General features: G+C 44.1%; 1 protein-coding gene across 1 annotated transcript in view; it reads right to left on the reverse strand.

Annotated features, from left to right (window-relative positions):
- Positions 1-3,526: 3,526 nt before the first annotated feature.
- The window catches only part of LOC311134738 (UPF0606 protein KIAA1549-like), a gene marked incomplete at both ends in the record, with an annotated part of 79,380 nt that continues 56,421 nt past the window's right edge, over positions 3,527-26,485 (reverse strand). The window contains 12 exons of the mRNA XM_084168511.1: positions 3,527-3,739; positions 4,245-4,393; positions 4,786-4,928; positions 5,497-5,549; positions 8,470-8,790; positions 10,304-10,448; positions 12,605-12,840; positions 13,641-13,861; positions 15,437-15,579; positions 16,448-16,680; positions 20,891-21,078; positions 23,515-23,692. Of these exons, the coding sequence (XP_084024637.1) occupies positions 3,527-3,739; positions 4,245-4,393; positions 4,786-4,928; positions 5,497-5,549; positions 8,470-8,790; positions 10,304-10,448; positions 12,605-12,840; positions 13,641-13,861; positions 15,437-15,579; positions 16,448-16,680; positions 20,891-21,078; positions 23,515-23,692 (2,223 nt within the window). The remainder of the gene's footprint in view (positions 3,740-4,244; positions 4,394-4,785; positions 4,929-5,496; positions 5,550-8,469; positions 8,791-10,303; positions 10,449-12,604; positions 12,841-13,640; positions 13,862-15,436; positions 15,580-16,447; positions 16,681-20,890; positions 21,079-23,514; positions 23,693-26,485) is intronic.

Here is a 26,485-nt window from a genome sequence, read left to right on the forward strand (position 1 = left end):
CCAGTCCCTGCCGATGAAAAACATCCCCACAGCATGATGCTGCCACCACCATGCTTCACTGTGGGGATGGTGTTCTTGTGGTGATGAGAGGTGTTGGGTTTGCGCCAGACAAAGCTCAATTTTAGTCTCATCTGACCAGAGTACCTTCTTCCATATGTTTGGAGAGTCTCCCACATGCCTTTTGGCGAACACCAAACGTGTTTTCTTTTTTTTTTTCTTTAAGCAATGGCTTTTTTCTGGCAACTCTTCTGTAAAGCCCAGCTCTGTGGAGTGTACGGCTTAAAGTGGTCCTATGAACAGATACTCCAATCTCCGCTGTGGAGCTTTGCAGCTCCTTCAGGGTTATCTTTGGTCTCTTTTTTTCCTCTCTGATTAATGCCCTCCTTGCCTGGTCCGTGAGTTTTGGTGGGCGGCCCTCTCTTGGCAGGTTTGTTGTGGTGCCATATTCTTTCAATTTTTTTATAATGGATTTAATGGTGCTCCGTGGGATGTTCAAAGTTTCTGATCTTTTTTTATAACCCAACCCTGATCTGTACTTCTCCACAACTTTGTCCCTGACCTGTTTGGAGAGCTCCTTGGTCTTCATGGTGCCGCTTGCTTGGTGGTGCCCCTTGCTTAGTGGTGTTGCAGACTCTGGGGCCTTTCAGAACAGGTGTATATATACTGAGATCACGTGACACTTAAATAAAGTCCACCTCTGTGCAATCTAACTAATTATGTGACTTCTGAAGGTAATTGGTTGCACCAGATCTTATTTAGGGGCTTCATAGCAAAGGGGGTGAATACATATGCACGCACCACTTTTCCGTTATTTTTTTTTTTGAATTTTTTGAAACAAGTAATTTTTTTCATTTCACTTCACCAGATTTTGACTATTTTGTGTATGTCCATTACAGGAAATCCAAATAAAAATCTATTTAAATTACAGGTTGTAATGCAACAAAATAGGAAAAACGCCAAGGGGGATGAATACTTTTGCAAGGCACTGTACATCCAGAAACAGTGTTGAATAAACACTGGGCTTAGTATTAGTTGGTGCTAAACCACACACTGTAGCACCAACTGCTAAGACCTATAGAACCCTTGTTGAGAGAAAATCATTTAACTTAATCTTGAGACTACAGTAGTTACAAAATGCCGTACAGTACTGTACTATGATCCCATACAGTCAGTGTTTGTTGGAGCCTGGTTAAGACTCTTTCCAACAGACAGACAGCCAAGTAGTATGAGACAGGATGGTCGACATTAGTGTGAGAGCACCAAGGGGAGGGTACATGTTGGACATGAGGAGCCATAGTAGTGTGTGTCTGGTGTACAGTACTGTAGCTGGTGCAGGTAGCCTAGTGGTTAAGAGTGTTGGAACAGTAACCAAAAGGTCGCTGGTTTGAATCCCTGAGCTGACTAGGTGAAAAATCTGTCGATGTTCCCTTGAGCAAGGCACTTAACCCTAATTGCTCCTGTAAGTCGCTTTGGATAAGAGCGTCTGCTAAATGTCTGATGGTCTAGTTTGTGTGTTGTGGAGTAAACCTTTGGGATATACAGTATTTGGGACAATGTTCAACACTGGTATAGTATTACTTCATCTAAGTCAGTGAATAAATGTTGTTTTTTTAACCCTGCAACTAAAATCAATACTTTCTCTTTATTTTACTGAAATAAAATATCACTTCAATGCCCACAGCATAGCAATGTGTGTGTGGAGTTTCTGTTGAAAATGTTACTGACAAAACAAAAAATATTTGAAGACACATCGAGGAGGAACAAAAAACATGAGACAAGACCATTCAAGAATAAAAAGAACATAAAATGCACAAAACATCTTAAGTTGACAGGTTGACCGTGAACAGTAAGTGGTGAACAATTTAAATACAGTACATGTATTTCAGTTTTCTTTCAAACGCTGAAAAATGCAGTGGAAAATGAACAGTGGCTGAACATTTCAATACTGCATGGAAAAAGGAGGAAATGAAATAAGAATACCCCAGAGAATGAAAGTGTGTGATCACTGACTCTGTTTCTCAGCAGAGAAAATACTGCATTTCCTTCAGCAATACAATGCGTAATTGACTTGACCTATGAATCTTTCATTCGCTAACTTATGAATCTTTCAATTACATTTTAGTTGGTGTGGCCTGACGGTTTTCACTGAGAAAAGCCAAGTGCAACCTAGTAGTCTGCATACATGCATTAAATAGATCAGATTGTGTGACTGGATCTATTAGCTTCATAAAATAGAATAGGCACTGCAATCCGCTTGTACAGTACTGTCAATTATTTTGATCTATGTCTGCTGGTCAGAAAACTTTATAAAATGCCACAAATTAATTATTAAATTAACTATTATACACAATAAATGACCTTAGTGTAATATCTATAGAAATACTGTTGTCATATAGGTTCACCATATGTTGGCATTTAACAAGTCTTAATAAGGTAGCATCCTCAGCAACCTGGATATATAAGGTCAAACGTGGACATTGTGCTGAAGATGTTGACAACAAAATCAATGTAGTTGCATTGGTAAAGTAATGTATGGGAGTTGCTGCAGTATGATTATTGCAGGTCTCTGTCTCTCTGTGTCTAGTGTTGTCCCCTCTGAACTCTGACCTTAGCTGTACAGTAGATTGAGACGGTTGAACTGACTCACTCTGTCACAACACAAGGCATTGTGTGGCTCATGGCGGAAAACAATGTAGAACACCTTTATCCAGCACCTGGGACGAATGGTTTCACGGTGTGTGCATATCACCATTCAACATCATGGCGGAAAACAAAAAGCATATAAAGAAGCACCAGAAGAAGATGGAGGAGAAGAGGCTCTTCAAAAACAAAACCTGGATGGTAATGGTAAGAAGCGTCATTGATAACATGGTATCAATGTTTTGAGCCTAAATGACAGATGTCCTACTGGTAGAGAAAGACCACTGTACTGTGAAAGGTTGTTAGGATGTCAAGGCAGCATGAGAGAGAATATCAAACCACATTGCTTATTATCATCACACAGAGAGTCTAGATTGCTGTTTAAAAAGAACGAAAGCAACAACACCTCAAATTAAAAACACTGGGCAGGGATCAGCGGTCATGGCCAGGCTTTGGCAGAGATGCCCTGGCCAGAGCTGGAGAGCAGGGAGCAGGGGACCATTCAGTTCACACCTTCTCCCTCAAACCGCTAGGGTCACTTATACTGTAGTACACTGTATGTTATAGGACAGTCTGGGTTCCAACTTCCAATGGGGTCTGGGTCAGAGAGCCAGAGGCTAAGATCCAGTCTAGAGAACAGTTCATTCATATAATGACCCTATGCATGGTTAGGCTACTAGCTGGCATATATGACTTCATCTTCTCATTCAGTTTGGTCTGGTTTGCCAATAGCCACCTTGACCCAGCCCAGCAGTACTATCTCTCTCCTGTACAAAGGAACTTCCATGGGAAGCATTGCTAGGTTGGAGCTGGCAGGCAGGGGCAGTGGTATGACTGGTGGATGTAGCAGTAAAGGTTAATTGAGGACCAGAGGAGGCCGTCTGTCTCAGCTGTGGTAGCTGGGCACGGCTTGCTGTTTCTGGGAGAGGCGCAGCAGCTCCTCCCTGATGGCCTTGATGAGGGAGGCCGAGGAGTGGTTGGGGGGAGAGGAGGACTCCTCGGGGGGGTAGATGTCCAGCTGGGAAGAGGGCTCCCTTAGTGCACTCCTACTAGGTATCTGGAACATAGAGGAGGAGGAGTCAGGGTAGCCCAGCAGGGAAGGAGGGAATGAAGAAGAGAAAGGAGTTTTAAGGAGAAAAGAGGAAAGTGTGTTTTTATATTGTCTATTTCAGTACACTTATCGATATATCAAGGGATAGTTAATGTACAGATTGACAGCTGGGAGGTAGAAGAGCTAGAGCAGGGTTCTTCAATTCCGGTCCTGGAGGGCCGAAACACCTCTATTTTTCATCCTCTCCTTCTAATCAGGGGCTAATTCAGACCTGGGACACCAGGTGAGTGCAATTAACTACCAGGTAGAAATAAAAAACAGAAGTGTTTCGGCCCTCCAGGACCGGAATTGAAGAACCCTGAGCTAGAGTGAACCAACATCTAGAACTACAGTACTCAAACAGATATGCAGCAACAATAGAGCATAGAACACCACAAGCATGCCATTGTACTATATATTTAGAGATTTAGAGAGGATAGCTTGAAGAGGAAGGGATGAAAAGCGGAGGTACAGTAAGTCTCATAAGGCTGTGTGAAGCCAGAGCAGGACTCACAGGGTCTCTGGTGGGTCTGAAGTCATCGTCAGAGTACGGTCCCCACCCTGAGCCTCCAGTCTGACCTGGTGGTGCCCTGCCCCCCGCCGGGTACCCCACCTTGATCCGGCTCCCAAGATCCACCTGGTTCAGGTGATGGAGCTGGGCACCTACAAACAGAAGCATGCACGCACGCGCACACACACACACACACACACACACACACAAAAACACATCAACCCTCAGCCATATCTGACACTTAATCCTCCATAGCCTCTAATATGCTTTGATGCAAATCCTTCAGTTGAAATGCTCTCTGTGCAGCAGCAGCACTCCATAACGCAGAGTCCATTTCTATTAGTGTAAATCTCACAGCAGTGCCAACAGCCAACACCAGACTCTTTAATAATTCAACAGAGACAAGGCTGTTTGAGGCAGGCAGGTTTATGGGAGGGAGGTGAGTGGTCTGGTTTAGACACAATGGCATACATCCAGTGAATGCTGAGCTGGGTGTTTGTGTGTGTTTGTGTGTGCGTGCATGCATGCATGCACGTGTGTGTACCTATGGTGCCCCCTACTGGACGTGGCCTGGTAGAGGAGGGCAGGTCTTCAGTGTACAGACCCCTGGTGGAGTAGTGGCTCTCTGGGGGGAGCTGGTCAACATGTCCTGGGTCACCTGGTGGGTAGCTGGAGCCCAGGCCCTGTCTGAAATACACACACATCTCAAATACTGTTCCTACAGCACAATATCATAGCTTCTATTGTATTGTACAGAAGTGTCGGTTATTGTTTCAGTGTGTGTGTCGTGTGTGTGTTTGTGTATGTGACTTGCACACGCGTGTCTCTACATATAAGTATAGGTGCGTGTGTGTAAACCAATCAATAATCCAAAAGAAGATCGACCAAAGCAATCGCCACCATGTCTGTCTTTTATTGGGCAGTTAAGAGACCATCACACAGACTGGATCCATTAAGGTACTAAAATAAAGATGATCCAGACTAAATCATGTTTGAGGCCCAATTCCCTAGCCTCCGCATGGACACCGGCAAGGGACAACATCCCCCCACTAAAGAACTGGGGCTATGAGACCATAGATAATGTATGGATGTAATGTATGGATCAATGTAGCCTAGAGTCATCTGAGGAAAACGTGACAACAATTAAAAATCCTCCTCCTATTCTCTCAGAGTTAGTTACTACACATAGTATTACATTCAATCACATATTATGCCACATATACATGATATTGTATCTCAGTGGTAAGCTACTCACCTCTGTAGTAAGCCTTGGACTGAAGGAGGCGACATTCCTAACTCAGCGTATCTCTGAGGAGAGAGACAGGCATATTGTCAGGACAAAGACACTGGGATGAACTCAAGACTCCAGGGACCTCACAGAAGCTTGCAGGTCATGTACAATCAAAACAGATATCACCCAATAACCCAGAATATATCAAGATAAAGCTTGAGCATAATATGGATATTTCTATTGATTGAATTTCACATTATGTTGTTATTGATATATATTGTTATATGATGTTATTTTCCTTCTCTAAAAGTGACCTTTCAGAGCACGTTAATGCACTGAACCAGAACAAGCACCGGAAATGGCTTTTATGATAACGGGGGAATTCAGAGCTCTCTCTACACCTGAGGTAGCTAACTGGTTTTATATTGGGCTGGTTTTAGACAACAGAGCTCTTACTCTCCTAAGATGTCTGTATGAATTTAAAATGACTGGGGGTGAACTTTATAAAACAAAACAGGAAAGGTCAAATAAAATATTTATTTAGAGCAGCTGAATAGACTATATTTGCTCTTATCAAATAACCTATATTCTGTAACATATTGGTTCTGGTCTTGCTTCAAATGCCCTAAAATGAACTGTGAACAGCAGACGGTGTTCTATTTAAGAAAGGAATGCAGTGTAAATTTAAAGCGCTGGCATATCCACTATTATTGCACTAGAAATATAGTGTTGGCATTTGTTCAAAGCGGTTGCATCTGGACTGGAAACTCCCTGATTCATATATATCATTTATGATATACTGCTCCTTTGTCTGAGTATACAAAACAATAAGGACACCTGCTCTTTCCATGACAGACTGACCAGGTGAATCCAGGTGAAAGCAATGATCCCTTATTGATGTCACTTGTTAAATCCACTTCAAATCAGTGTAGATGAAGGGAAGGAGACAGGTTAAAGAAGGATTTTTAAGCCTTGAGACAATTGAGACATGGATTGTGTATGTGTGCCATTCAGAGGGCGCACCGGTTTATGTCAAGAACTGCGAAGCTGCTGGGTTTTTCATGCTCAAATGTTTCCTGTGTGTATCAAAAATGGTCCACAACCCAAAGGACATCCAGCCAACTTGACAGAACTGTGGGAAGCAATGGAGTCAACATGGGCCAGCATCCTTGTGGAATGCTTTCGACACCTTGTAGAGTCCATGCCCCAACGAATTGAGGCTGTTCTGAGAGCAAATGGGGGGATGAAACTCAATATTAGGAAGGTGTTCTTAATGTTTAGTATACTCAGTGTGTATCATATTGTAAATATTCCTAATATAATCAGAGTTAATTTAATCGGAACATATACAGTGGGGAGAACAAGTATTTGATACACTGCCGATTTTGCAGGTTTTCCTACTTACAAAGCATGTAGAGGTCTGTAATTTTTATCATAGGTACACTTCAACTGTGAGAGACGGAATCTAAAACAACAATCCAGAAAATCACATTGTATGATTTTTAAGTAATTAATTTGCATTTTATTGCATGACATAAGTATTTGATACATCAGAAAAGCAGAACTTAATATTTGGTACAGAAACCTTTGTTTGCAATTACAGAGATCATACGTTTCCTGTAGGTCTTGACCAGGTTTGCACACACTGCAGAAGGGATTTTGGCCCACTCCTCCATACAGAGCTTCTCCAGATCCTTCAGGTTTCGGGGCTGTCGCTGGGCAATAAGGACTTTCAGCTCCCTCCAAAGATTTTCTATTGGGTTCAGGTCTGGAGACTGGCTAGGCCACTCCAGGACCTTGAGATGCTTCTTACGGAGCCACTCCTTAGTTGCCCTGGCTGTGTGTTTCGGGTCGTTGTCATGCTGGAAGACCCAGCCACGACCCATCTTACTAAGGGAAGGAGGTTGTTGGCCAAGATCTCGCGATACATGGCCCCATCCATCCTCCCCTCAATACGGTGCAGTCGTCCTTTCCCCTTTGCAGAAAAGCATCCCCAAAGAATGATGTTTCCACCTCCATGCTTCACGGTTGGGATGGTGTTCTTGGGGTTGTACTCATCCTTCTTCTTCCTCCAAACACGGCGAGCTGAGTTTAAACCAAAAAGCTCTATTTTTGTCTCATCAGACCACATTATCTTCTCCCATTTCTCCTCTGGATCATCCAGATGGTCATTGGCAAACTTCAGACGGGCCTGGACATGCGCTGGCTTGAGCAGGGGGACCTTGCGTGCACTGCAGGATTTTAATCCATGACGGCGTAGTGTGTTACTAATGGTTTTCTTTGAGACTGTGGTCCCAGCTCTCTTCAGGTCATTGACCAGGTCCTGCCATGTAGTTCTGGGCTGATCCCTCACCTTCCTCATGATCATTGATGCCCCACGAGGTGAGATCTTGCATGGAGCCCCAGACCGAGGGTGATTGACCGTCATCTTGAACTTCTTCCATTTTTTAATAATTGCGCCAACAGTTGTTGCCTTCTCACCAAGCTGCTTGCCTATTGTCCTGTAGCCCATCCCAGCCTTGTGCAGGTCTACAATTGTATCCCTGATGTCCTTACACAGCTCTCTGGTCTTGGTCATTGTGGAGAGGTTGGAGTCTGTTTGATTGAGTGTGTGGACAGGTGTCTTTTATACAGGTAACGAGTTCAAACAGGTGCAGTTAATACAGGTAATGAGTGGAGAACAGGAGGGCTTCTTAAAGAAAAACTAACAGGTCTGTGAGAGACTGAATTCTTACTGGTTGGTAGGTGATCAAATGTGATACAGTGTGATTTTCTGGATTTTTGTTTTAGATTCCGTCTCTCACAGTTGAAGTGTACCTATGATAAAAATTACAGACCTCTACGTGCTTTGTAAGTAGGAAAACCTGCAAAATCGGCAGTGTATCAAATACTTGTTCTCCCCACTGTATGTAGAGTATTCCAGAGCAGGCTTAAGGCTAATTTACAGTACAGATGTGTTAGGTAATCAATAGGTCTATTGAAAGGCCTAGTACTTACTGAGGAGAAGGGGCTGAGGGCTGGGTAGGAAGTACCCCAGGGGCGGGTTCCACCGTGAGGTGGGGGGCTGGAGCTGGGGGGGTTGGAGTTGACCCCGGGCAGTGTGATGCCGGCCGTGCTGCCCTGGGAGGTGGGGGAGACCAGGGCGAAGGCATCGTCCAGCAGGGAGTGCATCTGCTGCCTGGCCTCCTCGATGGAGGGCAGGGGGGGCATGTAGGGGGGCGGGGGAGGGGCTTGACCCGGAGGGGGCGAGATGGAGCCCAGGAACACGTCGTCGTTGGGGGAGGGGGTCCCGGACTCTGGGGCCTGGTCAGGGTCCGACTGGGAACAATACAGGGTTCATACACATTTTGACAGATGGAATTTCATGACTTTTCCATGACATTTTCCATGACATTGATCAAGCCCTGCTCAAACATATCAGAGCCAGTTTATCAAGGTCCGGTTGAGATGCTCATTTCTAAAATGTGGTTTGTTAGAGGGGGACTGGAAAAAAAGGCTGCACACCCATTAGCTCTTCTGGAGGATGGTTGACCACCCTTGATGTAAAACACTGCAACATTACAACCAAATACGTTTCATGCCTTTTGAAAAAATTTGCTCATTCAATATATCAGCTATGATAGGTTACAAATATTTTTATTGAGCTGAAGCAAGCCAACAAGTTTTCAGGAAATTGACCTATTTCTAGTTTAGTCACATGTATCTTAGCTACCTTAGAAGTGTTTACTTTGCAGGATGACTACCATCTATTGAGTTGCATTGTCCCATACATTGGATGCCCAAATCAACTGGAGGTATCTACAACACAAGCTTTGAAGCCACATAATCCAAAAGAAAGGCTACATCTAATATTTTTTCCTAAAATTAATGTTCAAGATTCAAAAAGTATTATTTTGATTCAAATGATTCGAGTCACCACGATTGAACCGAATCCCAACTAATATATTGGCGAAGTGAATTGTTCGTTTTGTCAAAAATTAATTGTTTAAATGAATCATATGAATTGTTCAAAAAAGTAAATCAACTTTGTATGGCCGTATTCGCGAGTGTCGGTGGAACGTTTTTTGGGAGATGACGAAAACAATAATACATGCTATCAATCGCTAAACAGTTAACTAGAAGGTATAAGATATGTTTTAAATTGGCTACCTAGTCAGTCTGTTCTCTATCATATTTTATAGGCTAGGCCTAACTGCTGCTGCAATGTTCAATGGCCCACTCGTCTCGCACACACTGACTGCTGAAGTTTCATTCCGATCCTGGCTGATATGTTGATTTTTATTTTATTTATAAAATATTGATAAAATAAATTACATTAAATGAATTTCCATGACTTTTCGGATTTGATCATTTTCCAAAACTTTTCCAGGCCTGGAAAACACCATTTAAAAATTCCATACTAACTCTGACAATAAGAGACTAGATTTGTCTAATGTAAAGAGAGGGGAGGGGAAAAGGAACATTCATGTTTTATGTACAGTATGTTACATCTGGACCCGGACCAAGAAGACATCCCTGTCCGTTAACATTATGGTGTTGACTTTTAAAGCACACTTTATCCCTGCGCTGGTTGAGATCTCCATTGGAAGAATATTGATGTATGTTTGTCTGTGTGAGTGTTTGTGTGCGTGTACCAGTGGAGGCTGGTGGGAGGCGCTAGAGAAGGAATATAGAATGGAATAAATGGAACAGACTCAAACGTGGCTTCCATATGTATGATTTGTTTGATACCGTTCCATTTCCCATTCCAGCCATTACAATGAGCCTGTTCTTATAGCTCCTCCCACCAGCCTCCACTGGTGTATACAATATGTTCCACAGGTATACCCACCACATAGGCCACGTTGTTGACCCCGGGGTATTTCCTGTAGGTGCCATCACTGTCGTTGGAGATGAGGCGGTCCTTGTCTGCGTCTGTCAGGCTGCCGTTCAGCTGGTGCTTCTTCCTCTGCTTGGGAGAACGCCTCCCCCTGCCACTGAGAGACACACACATGTCAATACAGACTAGTAGCCCACCTTTCATACAGTTACTTCCCTCACATCGTGGACACACTAAAATGGCACCCTATTCCCTATAGCACACTACTTTTAACCTATATAGTGCACTCAAAAGAAGTACACTCAAAAGTAGTGTGCTATATAGGGAATAGGGCGCTATGTCAGATGCAACCACCGACAGAATCAAACATTTTAGGCTAGGAATGTTATCTACTGGTCGTTTGGAATGGAATCCCAGCAATTTGAATAGAGACATCAAAATGGACTGTTCAGGGTTTATTATTTAATGGAGATAGCTTTTTCTGTTTCCCTAAAATGTTTGCAAACTGAGGGCGCATTTTAAAAACGTGTTATACAGTGCATTCGGAAAGTATTCAGACCCCTTTACTTTTTCCACATTTTGTTACATTACAGCCTTATTCTAAAATGGATTAAATTGTTTTTTCCCCTCATCAATCTACACATAATACCGCATAATGACAAAGCAAAAACATTTTTTTAAACATTTTTGTAAAAGCTTAAATATCACATTTACATAAGTATTCAGACCCTTTACTCAGTACTTTGTTGAAGCACCATTGGCAGCGATTACAACCTCGAGTCTTCTTGGGTATGATGCTACAAGCTTGGCACACCTGTATTTGGTGAGTTTCTCCCATTCTTCTCTGCAGATCCTCTCAAGCTCTGTCAGGTTGAATGGGGAACGTCGCTGCACAGCTATTTTCAGGTCTCTCCAGAGATGTTCAATCGGGTTCAAGTCCTGGCTCTGGCTGGGCGACTCATGGACTTGTCCAAAAGCCACTCCTGCGTTGTCTTGGCTGTGTGCTTAGGGTTGTTGTCCTGTTGGAAGGTGAACCTTCACCCCAGTCTGAGGTCCTGAGCGCTCTGGAGCAGGTTTTCATCAAGGATCTCCCTGTACATTGACTAGTCTCCCAGTCCCTGCCGCTGAAAAACATCCCCACAGCATGATGCTGCCACCACCATGCTTCACCGTAGGGATGGTGCCAGGTTTCCTCCAGACGTGAGTCCCCTGTAGCTCAGTTGGTAGAGCATGGCGCTTGCAACGCCAGGGTTGAGGGTTCGTTTCCCACGGGGGGCCAGTATGAAAATGTATGCACTCACTAACTGTTAGTCGCTCTGGATAAGAGCGTCTGCTAAATGACTAAAATGTAAATGTAATGGTGTGAGTCCTTTAGGTGCCTTTTGGCAAACTCCAAGCGGGCTGTCATGTGCCTTTTACTGAGGAGTGACTTCCGTCTGGCAACTCTACCATAAAGGCCTGATTGGTGGAGTGCTGCAGAGATGGTTGTCCTTCTGGAAGGTTCTCCCATCTTCACAGAGGAACTCTGGAGCTCTGTCAGAGTGACCATCGGGATCACCTGAGCTCAATTTCAAGTTTCATAGCAAAGGGTCTGAATACAATACATACGTAAATAAGGTATTTCAGTATAAAACACCCGTTTTCACTTTGCCATTATGGGGTACTGTGTGTAGATTGATGAGGAAAATGTTTTATTTAATACATTTTAGAATAAGGCTGTAATGTAACAAAATGTGGAAAAAGTCAAGGGGTCGGAATACTTTCTGAATGCACTGTACATTTCCATTGTCAGAACATCTCTCATACTGGTAGATTTCTCCAGAGTTCAAAGTTATCACAACAAAACAAACTTGTCAAAACATTTCTGGATGGTGTACAGCTCCAAAAATGATTTCTCTCTGTCAGTCATTTGCAAAAATAGCTGGATAACTCATTCTCTTGAGAATATGTTTTATAATGAGAAACATACAGACACACTGATATCATAGTGATAATTAACTTAAAATTAATTATCTAGATAAATTATCTAACGTCATTGGCAGATAATTTTGCTTATTTCAACCTAAAAAAAGCTTAATACAAGTAATTCATCTTATTTAAGATGATTAAGGTGAAATATCTTGAAAAATATCTTGAAATAAGACGTTAGATAATTTAGCTTGGTAAGAAAACCTTTTTTTAAGTGAATTATTGCTCAATATAAGATATTTCGACTTTTTGCAGTGTGCAGCTTCCTCAGATACATTTAGCCTACTGTACACACACCCCTCCCTGTGTGTACCCTACCCCTCCCCTACCCAAATAACCCCTGACCTCTTTTTAGGCTCCATGAACAGTGAGGGCATGTGGATGTCAGGGTCCAGGATCTTGTCAATCTGCATCTGGGCCTTGTGGTAGATGCGGTCCTGGTCCTTTGGGTCAGTGGTCAGACCATTGTCCACCAGGTCGTCCATGGCAGGGAAGTCATAGTGACCCTTCCTCTTGGCCCGCAGACGGATCTTGTTACGGTGGTGCTCGATCTCAGACTTATGCCTCAACGCCACCTGGATCTGAATAATAGACATGACTGCAGTGAGAAACACCTGGCCAGATGCAGCTTTAGTATACATAATGTATATTTCATTTAACCATGATTTATATACACTGAGTGTACAAACCATTAGGAACACCTTCCTAATATTGAGTTCACCCCCTTTTGCCCTCAGAACAGCCTCAATTCGTCAGGGCATGGACTCTACAAGGTGTCGAAAGTGTTCCACAGGGATGCTGGCCCACGTTGACTCCAATGCTTCCCACAGTTGTGTCAAGTTGTCTGGATGTCCTTTGAGTGGTGGACCATTCTTGATACACACAGGAAATTGATGGGTGTGAAAAACCCAGCTGCGTTGCAGTTCTTGACACACTCAAACCGGTGCGCCTGGCACCTACTACCATACCCTGTTCAAAGGCACTTAAACACCCTCTGAATGGCACAAATACACAATCCATGTCTCTATTGTCTCAAGGCTTAAAAATATTTATTTAACCTGTCTCCTCCCCTTCATCTACACCGATTGAAGTGGATTTAACAAGTGACATCAATAAGAGATCATAGCCTTCACCTGGATTCACCTGGTCAGTCTATGTCATGGAAAGAGCAGGTGTTCCTGATTTTTTCTACACTCAGTGTAGGTTAGTCTCACTAACATAAAATATAGTTTCTTTGTATGTCCAGACAGGAGGGAGAATAGAGAGGTTCAGAGACGTCTACTGTTCATACACGCTCCATGTAAGGTAATGAATGACATTACTGTAACCTGTATACGTGTATGAGTAAGGGTGTTAGTGTGTGGGCGGGTCAGTGTCTCACCTCCTTGTTAAAGATGTTGTGTGTATCTGGCCCTCTGCCGTTAATACCGTTGACAGTGGGGCTGTGGTGCTGGGGCGGGACAGCCATGGGCTGCATGGCGATGAGCTGAATTTTATTGGATAGGCGCCGGGTGCCGTCGGCCGAGCGCGACATGCGGTCCACATGCTCAAAGATGGAGGCTGAGGAGAGATGCTCGTCATGGCCGTTCATGGGAGGAGGACCTGAGGGAGACCAGGAAGGGAAATTAAGGTCAACATCACAACCAGGCAAGGTCTGGAAGTTTGTCACAGGTGTCATGTAACTCTTTACACCACCAGGGGGCAGATCCTTTTTTCAGCAAGGGAAGTCAATGAGAACACATTTTCTCAAATTCTCTTTTACAATAACAACAAGCATTCTCTGTGCACGGATGATTCTTATCTGCACTGAATTGGATGAATAATTTCACCATTATCAAGATTATTTGTATTGATGACATGTTTGATGTATACCAACGTAAGACACTAATTCAGATGTTTGGTAGCCTACAAGAAAAAGGTATAAGCTTGTTGTTCAAGATTCATTGTTCCCCATCTCTGGGACGAAACATCTGACATCTCAATAGTGGTGATTGATGAGATGCACAACACAAAGCAATCGCAACACAATGGACGTCACATCACGGTCACACAGACACATCAAGTCACAAAGCCTCATGTCTACAACACCGACAGACAGAAGAATAACTCTTACCAATTCTATTCTTTCCTGCAAGCCACAACAGACAAGAAAGATAAAAGTTAAGGGAAAACAGTAGACAGAAAGAAAAAAGTTAAAGATAATGTAATCCTGTTTGAAATATATTGACATAGGCTACAGTTTGTCCTTACATTTCAATAGACCTAGGTTAGACAGTCCCAGACATTAGAAAAAATACTTGAAGTCTTTGCATAGCTCTGCACTACGTCATCATAGTTGTGTATACGCTACTCTGAGTGCTATGTCAGGTCTTGGAACATTTGTATACACTACTCTGAGTGCTATGTCAGGTCTTGGAACATTTGTATACACTACTCTGAGTGCTATGTCAGGTCTTGGAACATTTGTATACACTACTCCGCTATGTCAGGTCTTGGACATCCATAGCAGAATCAGGGCAGACAGGCAAGGCAGAGCAACTCATTTAGAAGAAGAAATTCCAGTGCTGATAACGTTTGGTCTCCTGACCTCAGCTAAGCCTATTTAGACTGAGGGGGTAGTGTGCGTGTGAGAGGAGAAAAGGGAAAGCATGCTGAGGAGCAGCCCTGAGAGGTAGTGTGCGTGTGAGAGGTAGTGTGTGTGTGTGACATTGTGTGTGTGTGTGTTGGTAAGACACAATGTGAGTGTGTGTGAGTGTACGGCAGAGTGCAGGAGGAAGGGATGTGAGGTCATACTGCTGGAACCATGCCTCTGTGGTGAGTCAGGTTCAGTCTGTGCCTGGCTGGTGTTGGCTCGGTCTCTGTCTGCACATTGTACACACCCAGCAACCAGGCCAGAGTGGCACAACACAGGCCTGGTCCTTTCAACAGGCTGTCAGACACCCTACCTATCTCCCTTTCACACTAACGCAGTCTCTCCTCCTTCTGTCTCTCTCTGTCTCTCCTGGTCTGTCTATCAGTTGCTTGTTTCTCTTCCTCAAAGTCTCTCTATTCCCCTGTTTTTCCTCTCAACATGAGTTGCTCTTTCTCTTTGTCTCTCTCTCTCCTCCCCCTCCTCCTCCTCTTCTCTCTGTGTACTTGAGAGCATGGATGTGAGCCAGTGTTGCCATGGACACTTGCCATTTAAAACATTGATGGGGATCTTGCGGGCCTGCTTGCTGTCGTTGGGCGTGGCGAAGGCTCTCAGGTTCTCCTCGGCTAACTCCCTCTCACGATCACTGGACCCAGCGCTCACCATGGAGTCCCCGTCCGACGGAGAGATCCTGTCCCTGGAAACACGTGTCATGGAAGCAAGTAGATGTAAGAACACATACGATACGTGCCACACCTACATACTTACAGTGCTTTTTAAAAATAGGTCAACAGAACAAAACACTATAGTTATCAATTCATCAGGGGAAATCCTTTTTGTAATGGCTTTTCCTCGAAAGAAAGAAACCTTTTGTTGTAATCGATCACCAGCATTATTCCCATTGACAGTATAATTAAATTCCTATCCAACACTTTTAGAACAGCTGTCCAGAGTGGAGGACATGTCGATATCAATCCTCTCTTTTAATGCGCTACACATTAGTGACAATGTGACAGCAACCCATCACACTCATCACCGGATTGAGAGTGCTAACTGCCACTCCAGCATTCAAGCCTAATTAATCTGCTATTAGCTAAAGCAATTAGCGAGGATAAATTATATTTTAGTCGGAGCGACCATTCTGTCTCACGAGAATAGACCATCTCGTATTGACATCATTGATTTAGCTGTGATGGTGTGACTGTGAAGAGTCCAGCGTTAGGTTACTCCGAAACTGCTGACCCTGCTGTGTGGGACATGGTGCCGAAAATTAACTGAGCGGCCGACAGTAGGAAGTATATGTTACTGCTTTTATATTTTCTACCTGGCTTATATGGCAGGTAGAAGCCCCGCTAAACAAAAGACAACAAATATCTATTGTACTGTATTGTGTTAATAATTGATTAAGATGGGCTGTTGTGAATGGAACATCTTTCAAAGCATTTGTCTACTGGAATCTCCCTGCTGAGGTGAATGAGGCAGAGCTACAAAGCCACTTAGCATGCACACACGAAAGCGCGCACGCAGTCACACAAACTGTGGGGGGGGGGGCTACTGACCTTCCTCGTCTGCATGCGCTGCGGGACGCCTTGGTGGAGGAGATGGAGGTCCCTTTTGACCTGGGGGTGGGGACCTCACCGTTCTTCGAGGTGGCGGCAGCCTCCTTGGTGTTGGAGATGGGTGGGGGAGGGCCGGGGGCACCAGGCTCCTGGATTACCATGATGTCATCCTTACTGTGCTGGCCCAGGTGCAGCTTGGCAAAGTCAAAGCCCTTCACACTGGGAGCCTGGTGCTGAGGATAGAGGAGAGAGAGATAGAGAGAGAGACAGACAGACAGACAGAGAGTGTTCACACAAAAAAGCCTCTGCATTCTAGACAGAGCTGTGTATATCAACTCTGTTGAGTGATCCACCAGAAGAATCAATTACCATATGCCAACTTAATGTTTTATTTTGAGAGCCATAGTGTGGTACGGTGGCAGTGTGACTGTAAGTCGGATAAAAGCGTCTGGTAAATGGCATATTATTATTATTATTATTATTCTATAATACATGAACATGAGTACTAGGCCAGACTAGCTGACATCTCAGTGTCTGACCGGCCGCTCTCTAAAGCCTGGAGACAGGCCAGCATGTCTAATATGGAGAAGACTACATCTTTCTACAGTACATTGTACCTTCTGCTTCCCTTTCAACACTGTTTTCTTTTTCTCTTCTTCCTCTTCCTCTTCTTCCTCCTCCTACCTTCAAATCCACTACACACTACACAACCCATTCTCTTCAGGGTCTTCTACAAACTACTAGCTTCTACGCTGTACCTTCCCCTTTCTCTCGTCTTCTTCCTCTTCTTCCTCCTCCTCCTCTTCTTCCTCCTCATCTTCCTCTTCTTCCTCCTCCTCATAGCTCTCACTTTTCTGCTTGGGCTTTGGCTTGGGAGGAGGAAGGTTTGGTCCCTGAGTGGATGCAGTGGGTGGGATGGGGATTGATACATGGGATGAGTTGCCCAGGTCCTTGGGTCTTCTATTCACTACCATGGGACTTTATTGCCCCTTAACTACAGGGCCAATTTGCTATCATTCTCTACTCATAACAACCAATGGACTCAAATCCACTACACACTACACAACCCATTCTCTTCAGGGTCTTCTACAAACTACTAGCTTCTACTCTGTACCTTCCCCTTTCTCTTGTCTTCTTCCTCTTCTTCCTCCTCCTCCTCCTCTTCCTCCTCGTCTTCCTCTTCTTCCTCCTCCTCCTCTTCTTCCTCCTCGTCTTCCTCTTCTTCCTCCTCCTCATAGCTCTCACTTTTCTGCTTGGGCTTTGGCTTGGGAGGAGGAAGGTTTGGTCCCTGAGTGGATGCAGTGGGTGGGATGGGGATTGATACATGTGATGAGTTGACCAGGTCCTTGGGTCTTCTATTCACTACCATGGGACTTTATTGCCCCTTAACTACACTACTCACAACAACCAATGGACTCAAATCCACTACACAACCCATTCTCTTCAGGGTCTTCTACAAACTACTAGCTTCTACTCTGTACCTTCCCCTTTCTCTCGTCTTCTTCCTCCTCTTCTTCCTCCTCCACATCCTCCTCTTCCTCCTCACTCTCACTAATCATTATTTGCCTCTTGATTGGAAGACGAGACCTTGATTCCCTGAACGATGATTCCCTGAACGATGATTCCCTGAACGATGATTCCCTGAACGATGATTCCCTGAACGATTGAGCGAACTGAACAGAAATAGAAAGAGGAAAAGAGATAGAAATGGAAAGAGGAGAGGTGTTACGTGATGGATGGCAGGGGTCTTAGACTGAGGTAAGGAAGGATAGATGCTTCTACACATCAGTGTGCGGCTGCCTCACTCCAGTTGGACAGAGAGGTCAGAGGCAGAGGAAAAGAAGGCAGACAAACAGATCAATCAGAGAGACAGGATAACCCATAAAAACAACACAGACAGACCAGACAGGGGGATCTTGCAGAGCTGTGTGGAGCTGCAGTACAGTGGGGGCAGCCCTGGGCAAGAACACAGCTGCTGTGCCTTACTGCAGTGAGAGCCAATTACTGTTGGGCTGCCTGCCACATAGCGAGCCTGTTATCCTCTCTCCAGCATGGGCTGCTGCCACATAGGGAGCCTGTGATCCTCTCCAGCATGAGGCTGGATCATTGGCAGCAGGGGAGGGAGATAGTACAGTCGTGGTCAAAAGTTTTGAGAATGACACAAGTATTGGTCTTCACAAAGTTTGCTGCTTCAGTGTTTTTAGATATTTTTGTCAGATGTTACTATGGTATACTGAAGTATAATTACAAGCATTCCATAAGTGTCAAAGGCTTTTATTGACAATTACATTAAGTTTATGCAAAGAGTCAATATTTGCAGTGTTGACCCTTCTTTTTCAAGACCTCTGCAATCCGCCCTGGCATGCTGTCAATTAACTTCTGGGCCACATCCTGACTGACGGCAGCCCATTCTTGCATAATCAATGCTTTGAGTTTGTCAGAATTTGTGGGTTTTTGTTTGTCCACCCACCTCTTGAGGATTAACCACAAGTTCTCAATGGGATTAAGGACTGGGGAGTTTCCTGGCCATGGACCCAAAATGTCGATGTTTTGTTCCCCGAGCCACTTAGTTATTACTTTTGCCTTATGGCAAGGTGCTCCATCATGCTGGAAAAGGCATTGTTCGTCACCAAACTGTTCTTGGATGGTTGGGAGAAGTTGCTCTCGGAGGATGTGTTGGTACCATTCTTTATTCATGGCAGTGTTCTTAGGCAAAATTGTGAGTGAGCCCACTCCCTTGGCTGAGAAGCAACCCCACACATGAATAGTCTCAGGATGCTTTACTGTTGGCATGACACAGGACTGATGGTAGCGCTCACCTTGTCTTCTCCGGAAAAGCTTTTATCCGGATGCCCCAAACAATCGGAAAGGGGATTCATCAGAGAAAATGACTTTACTCCAGTCCTCAGCAGTTCAATCCCTGTACCTTTTGCAGAATATCAGTCTGTCCCTGACGTTTTTCCGGTAGAGAAGTGGCTTCCTCGCTGCCCTTCTTAACACCAGGCCATCCTCCAAAAGTCTTCGCCTCACTGTGCGTCCAGATGCACTCTCACCTGCCTGCTGCCATTCCTGAGCAAGCTCTGCACTGGTGGTGCCCCGATCCCGCAGCTGAATCAACTTTAGGAGACGGTCCTGACGCTTGCTGGACTTTCTTGGGCGCCTGAAGCCTTCTTCACAACAATTGAACCTCTCTCCTTGAAGTTCTTGATGATCCGATAAATGGTTGATTTAGGTGCAATCTTACTAGCAGCAATATCCTTGCCTGTGAAGCCCTTTTTGTGCACAGCAATGATGACGGCACGTGTTTCCTTGCAGGTAACCATGGTTAACAGAGGAAGAACAATGATTTCAAGCACCACCCTCCTTTTAAAGCTTCCAGTCTGTTATTCTAACTCAATCAGCATGACAGAGTGATCTCCAGCCTTGTCCTTGTCAACACTCTCCCCTGTGTTAACGAGAGAATCACTGACATGATGTCAGCTGGTCCTTTTGTGGCAGGGCTGAAATGCAGTGGAAATGATTTTGGGGGATTAAGTTCATTTTCATGGCAAAGAGTGACTTTGCAATTAATTGCAATTCATCTGATCACTCTTCATAACATTCTGGAGTATATGCAAATTGGCATCATAAAAACTGAGGCAGCAGACTTTGTGAAAATGAATATTTGTGTCATTCTCAAAACCTTTGACCACGACTGTACTCTACTACTCTAAGCTCCCATACAGTATAGCCTATCAGCACAGGGGCAAATCCCACTTAAGTCACATTTTCACTTGGTCTACCATTGACATCAATGGATGACTAAGTGAACATTTGACTGAAGATGAAGTTAGGCTTCGCCCCACAGAAATCAAACCTGAGATCACCACAACTCCCCATAGTTTGAGAACTACAGCCCTCCAATAATAACAAGGACAGGGTGCCTCATAGACATGGAGAAAAACAAGTGAGGAATGCACTGCCAGGGAGATATAGAGGCCTGGATACAGATATGTCCTTAAGAGGGGAGATAACTGTATAACACAAACAGTGGAGAGACACAGAGGAGCCGACTGGCTGATAACACAAATCTCTCCATGCTGTGTGTGAAGGTAGAGGAGGGAAAATAGCTGTCAGTGTGAGAGATAACTAACAATACAATATACCACATACAGAGGTGCTGTAGATAGGCCAGAGAGGGATACATAGAGTTAGAAAATGTTCAGAACAGAAAAGACTGAAACAGTAATCCAACAACCCATAGTGTGTGTAGAGTTGGGAGATATAAAACAGTGGCTATGGACAAAGAGACAGGCAACATAACATGTAAGACCCAACACATCCAGAGATGGAAAGATGATGACAGCAGGTTAAAAGAGGTGAATAAACACACACATAGAAACGGGGGACTCTAAGACCATGCTCTTGGCCCATCGTCCCTCCTCCTCTCCTCTCCTCCCTCACCTTCTGTCTTTGCTGGACAGTGGTCATGGCGTCAGGCTGGAACTCCAGCTTGTCGGTGCGACACAGCTTCCAGTAGAGGATGGAGATGATGACGATGACCACGCCTAGAGGCACCACCACGCCGATGATGATCCACATGCTGGTGTTCTCTGTGTCCGGGGGAGGGTACCCTGCCACCTTCTCCACAGCTACAGTACAGAGGAAGATGGCCATAGATAAATCAATAACATATAACATGACATACAACATTATGGAGTGTGTGTACAATCATGTACAGTGGGGAAAAAAAGTATTTAGTCAGCCACCAATTGTGCAAGTTCTCCCACTTAAAAAGATGAGAGGCCTGTAATTTTCATCATAGGTACACGTCAACTATGACAGACAAAATGAGGAAAAAAAATCCAGAAAATCACATTGTAGGATTTTTTATGAATTTATTTGCAAATTATGGTGGAAAATAAGTATTTGGTCACCTACAAACAAGCAAGATTTCTGGCTCTCACAGACCTGTAACTTCTTCTTTAAGAGGCTCCTCTGTCCTCCACTCGTTACCTGTATTAATGGCACCTGTTTGAACTTGTTATCAGTATAAAAGACACCTGTCCACAACCTCAAACAGTCACACTCCAAACTCCACTATGGCCAAGACCAAAGAGCTGTCAAAGGACACCAGAAACAAAATTGTAGACCTGCACCAGCTGGGAAGACTGAATCTGCAATTGGGATCATTGTCATGCTGAAAGACCCAGCCACGTTACATCTTCAATGCCCTTGCTGATGGAAGGAGGTTTTCACTCAAAATCTCACGATACATGGCCCCATTCATTCTTTCCTTTACACGGATCAGTCGTCCTGGTCCCTTTGCAGAAAAACAGCCCCAAAGCATGATGTTTCCACCCCCATGCTTCACAGTAGGTATGGTGTTCTTTGGATGCAACTCAGCATTCTTTGTCCTCCAAACACGACGAGTTGAGTTTTTACCAAAAAGTTCTATTTTGGTTTCATCTGACCTTATGACATTCTCCCAATCCTCTTCTGGATCATCCAAATGCACACTAGCAAACTTCAGACGGGCCTGGACATGTACTGGCTTAAGCAGGGGGACACGTCTGGCACTGCAGGATTTGAGTCCCTGGCGGCGTAGTGTGTTACTGATGGTAGGCTTTGTTACTTTGGTCCCAGCTCTCTGCAGGTCATTCACTAGGTCCCCCCGTGTGGTTCTGGGATTTTTGCTCACCGTTCTTGTGATCATTTTGACCCCACGGGGTGAGATCTTGTGTGGAGCCCCAGATCGAGGGAGATTATCAGTGGTCTTGTATGTCTTCCATTTCCTAATAATTGCTCCCACAGTTGATTTCTTCAAACCAAGCTGCTTACCTATTGCAGATTCAGACTTCCCAGCCTGGTGCAGGTCTACAATTTTGTTTCTGGTGTCCTTTGACAGCTCTTTGGTCTTGGCCATAGTGGAGTTTGGAGTGTGACTGTTTGAGGTTGTGGACAGGTGTCTTTTATACTGATAACAAGTTCAAACAGGTGCCATTAATACAGGTAACGAGTGGAGGACAGAGGAGCCTCTTAAAGAAGAAGTTACAGGTCTGTGAGAGCCAGAAATCTTGCTTGTTTGTAGGTGACCAAATACTTATTTTCTACCATAATATGCAAATAAATTCATAAAAAATCCTACAATGTGATTTTGTGGATTTTTTTCTCTCTCAATTTGTCTGTCATAGTTGACGTGTACCTATGATGAAAATTACAGGCCTCTCTCATCTTTTTAAGTGGGAGAACTTGCACAATTGGTGGATGACTAAATACTTTTTTCCCCCACTGTATGTGTAATTACATGTATGTGTCTGTCTGTATGTCTTTCTGTCTGTGTGTGCACGTCTGTCTGTGTCTATGTGTTTTTGTCCCCATCCCCATCAGAATTCCAAACTTCCACACAGAGTTCATTCATAAACAGCTACAGTAGTTACACTGCCTGCTACACACACACACACACACACACACACACACACACACACACACACACACACACACGTCTTACGGCTGTCTGTTCTTCTGCTGCTACTCTGCAATTAAGGGACTTCATTAGGCTTAGCTAAGGCTTGCCGTATCCCCTGGGAAAACCCTCACCTGCCATAAGAGCAGCCTTAAAGCAGGGACAGAAATCCCTTGAAGTGCTTTGACTCTGACTGTGTTAGTTAGGCTTACATCTCGAACATGGATATATAATGAGGAGGCGAGGCATTTGGCACAGTGTATAGGATGAGGTAATTAGTTCAAACGCTGCCAAATAAACACCAACATATACTGAGCAATTAGTCGGTATTCTTTTAACTGTGCAGATTTACTGTCCTATGATCAGGAGCTCCAAAGGCTTAATGAACACTATTCTGTGCCAATGAATGCACTGATTCATGGATGTATATATGGAGGAGGTGCTCCATACATCAAAGCTGATTGCTGTGTATACAACAGGGGTCCTTCATTCATATTCCAATTCAACTGAGCTCAGCTCATTTCAACTCCAGTAAGGGTAGCGTGGGCAGGCAGACTTACCCTGTTCCCAATTTCTGTTTGTGCTGTCTTGCCATCTCTAACTAGGCTAAGGCTCTACTTACGTGTAGCCAGGATGCCCTGTACTCTGTAGCCCAGTACGATGGCTGCCCTTTGCACATCCAGTCTGTTCAGAATGTTGGCTGTGGTGATGGCAGGCAGCCGCTGTCCGCTAGGACCGTCCACAAAGTACACCATCTCCAGAGGGTGGTCCGCTCCCACCAGCCTGGTCGTACTCACAATCTGGAGGGAGATGTGTGTTACTGTTAACATCAGCAGTTATAGACTGGAAAGTTGCTGCGACAATGCCTTGTACTAGGGTTGCATAATTTCAGTAACTTTCCCCAAATTCCCTGGTTTTCCAGAAATCCTGGTTGGAAGATTCCTGGAATCACGAGGGAATAAACAGGGAAATCCAGGAATCCTCCAACCAGGATTTCTGGAAAACCAGGGAATATTGGGAAAGTTACCGGAATTTTGCAACACTACCTGGTTTTCTTTCCCCGTTATCCAATAACTATTAAAAACAAAAACATACATTTTAAGTGAGAATAGGCATTGGTCTGAAGCAGAAAAAGAAAGGAAATTCAGGAGCACCACGATGCCTATTCCATCCCATGCTCTACCAAGGTTTTCCAACACACAGCTTTGACCTACTACAGTAGATATGTTGGTAATGTACTTCAAACTATGGTGTAGGCAGGTTGCTTAGGATTCAAACCTTCTCAAACAGCCTAATTCATACTCTTAGAGGAGATGCTTCCACAATAATGTTATTTGTACCGCATACAAGGTAAAGTATTGGATTCATCACACACCACAGTAAGACATTATCCCATTACGCTACCTTTTCATACTTTTTTAATTAAATGAATGCAAGCTTTGCTTTTATACTTACAAGACCATCTTGCTTGATTGAGCTGTTTTGTCTTGTAGTAATGTGGTGCATGCCTGTATTTCCTTGAACCCTTATTTTAGCAAAACATGTCATAATTAAAAAAATCAAAATCACATCCTTTTTTGGTCAGTAGGTGCCCAACATAACAGGTGGTGGTGTGTTGGACACAGTAGCTCAGATAGATAGAGCCTGCCTGTATTCCTGATTTCTGTAATGGTTAGTTTACCTTTGTAATATTGAATTAAGCTCAGAACCACTTGTGTTTCAAACATGGTCCTGTTTTATCAATTGCTGTGCTGATCAATGGACAGTTCATTACCTCTGTCAAAATAATATATTGCTTAAAGTTGTTTGTACTTGTATTTACATTTACATTTCATTTACATTTTAGTCATTTAGCAGACGCTCTTATCCAGAGCGACTTACAGTTAGTGCATACATTTTCATACTGGCCCCCCTGGCCCCCCGTGGGAATCGAACCCACAACCCTGGCGTTGCAAGCGCCATGCTCTACCAACTGAGTTACAGCCTTATTCTATATTCCCCTCATCAATCTACACCAATAATCCATAATGACAAAGCAAAAACTGTTTTTTAGAATTTTTTGCAAATTTATTTAAAAAATGAAATATCACATTTACATAAGTATTCAGACCCTTTACTCAGTACTTTGTTGAAGCACCTTTGGCAGCGATTACAGCCTTGAGTCTTGGGTATGACGCTACAAGCTTGGCACACCTGTATTTGGGGGGTTTCTCCCATTTTTCTCTGAAGATCCTCTCAAGCTCTGTCAGGTTGGATGGGGACCGTCGCTGCACATCTTTTTTCAGGTCTCTCCAAAGATGTTCGAACAGGTTCAAGTCCGGGCTCTGGCTGGGCCACTCAAGGACATTCAGAGACTTGCCCCGAAACCACTCCTGCATTGTCTTGGCCGTGTGCTTAGGGTTGTTGTCCTGTTGGAAGGTGCACCTTCGCCTCAGTCTGAGGTCCTGAGCAGGTTTTCATCAAGGATCTCTCTGTACTTTGCGGCGTTCATTTTTCCCTCGATCCTGACTAGTCTCCCAGCCCTGCCGCTGAAAAACATCCCCACAGCATGACGCTGCCACCACCATGCTTCACCGTAGGGATGGTGCCAGGTTTCCTCCAGATGTGACGCTTGGCATTCAGGCCAAATAGTTCAATCTTGGTTTCATCAGACGAGAGAATCTCGTTTCTCATGTTCTGAGAGTCCTTTAGGTGCCTTTTGGCAAACTCCAAGCGGGCTGTCATGTGCCTTTTACTGAGGAGTGGCTTCAGTCTGGCCACTCTAACATAAAGGCCTGATTGGTGGAGTGCTGCAGAGATGGTTGTCCTTCTGGAAGGTTCTCCCATCTCCACAGTGAAACTCTGTCAGAGTGACCATCGGGTTCTTGGCTCTAGGAAGAGTCTTGGTGGTTCTAAACTTCTTCCATTTAAGAATGATGGAGGCCACTGTGTTCTTGGGGACCTTCAATGCTGCAGAAATGTTTTAGTACCCTTCCCCAAATCTGTGCCTCAACAAAATCCTGTCTCGGAGCTCTACAGACAATTCCGTCGACCTAATTGCTTGGTTTTTGCTCTGACATGCACTGTCAACTGTGGGACCTTATATAGACTGGCGTGTGCCTTTCCAAATCATGTCCAATCAATTGAATTTACCACAGGTGGACTCCAATCAAGTTGTAGAAACATCAAGGATTATCAATGGAAACAGGATGCACCTGAGCTCAATTTCGAGTCTCATAGCAAAGGGTCTGAATATTTATGTAAATAAGGTATTTCTGCAAACATTTCTAAAAACCTGTTTTCACTTTGTCATTATGGGGTATTGTGTGTAGATTTAATATTTTTATTTATTTATCCATTTTAGAATAAGGCTGTAACATAACAAAATGTGGAAAAAGTCAATGGTCTGAATACTTTCCGAATGCACTGTATGATATGTTACGAATTCCAATTTGTTGTTGCTAACGTTAGCTAGGTGGCTAACGTTATTGTTAGCTAGGTGGCTAACGGTAGCTAGGCTAGGGGTTAGGGTTAATGTTAGTGTTAGGTGTTACGTTAAAGGGTTAAGGGGAAGGGTTAGCTAACATGCTAAGTAGTTGAAAAGTAGCTAAAAA

This window comes from Coregonus lavaretus, assembly GCF_964263955.1.
Source record: "Coregonus lavaretus genome assembly, chromosome: 9".
Classification (NCBI taxonomy): domain Eukaryota; kingdom Metazoa; phylum Chordata; class Actinopteri; order Salmoniformes; family Salmonidae; genus Coregonus; species Coregonus lavaretus.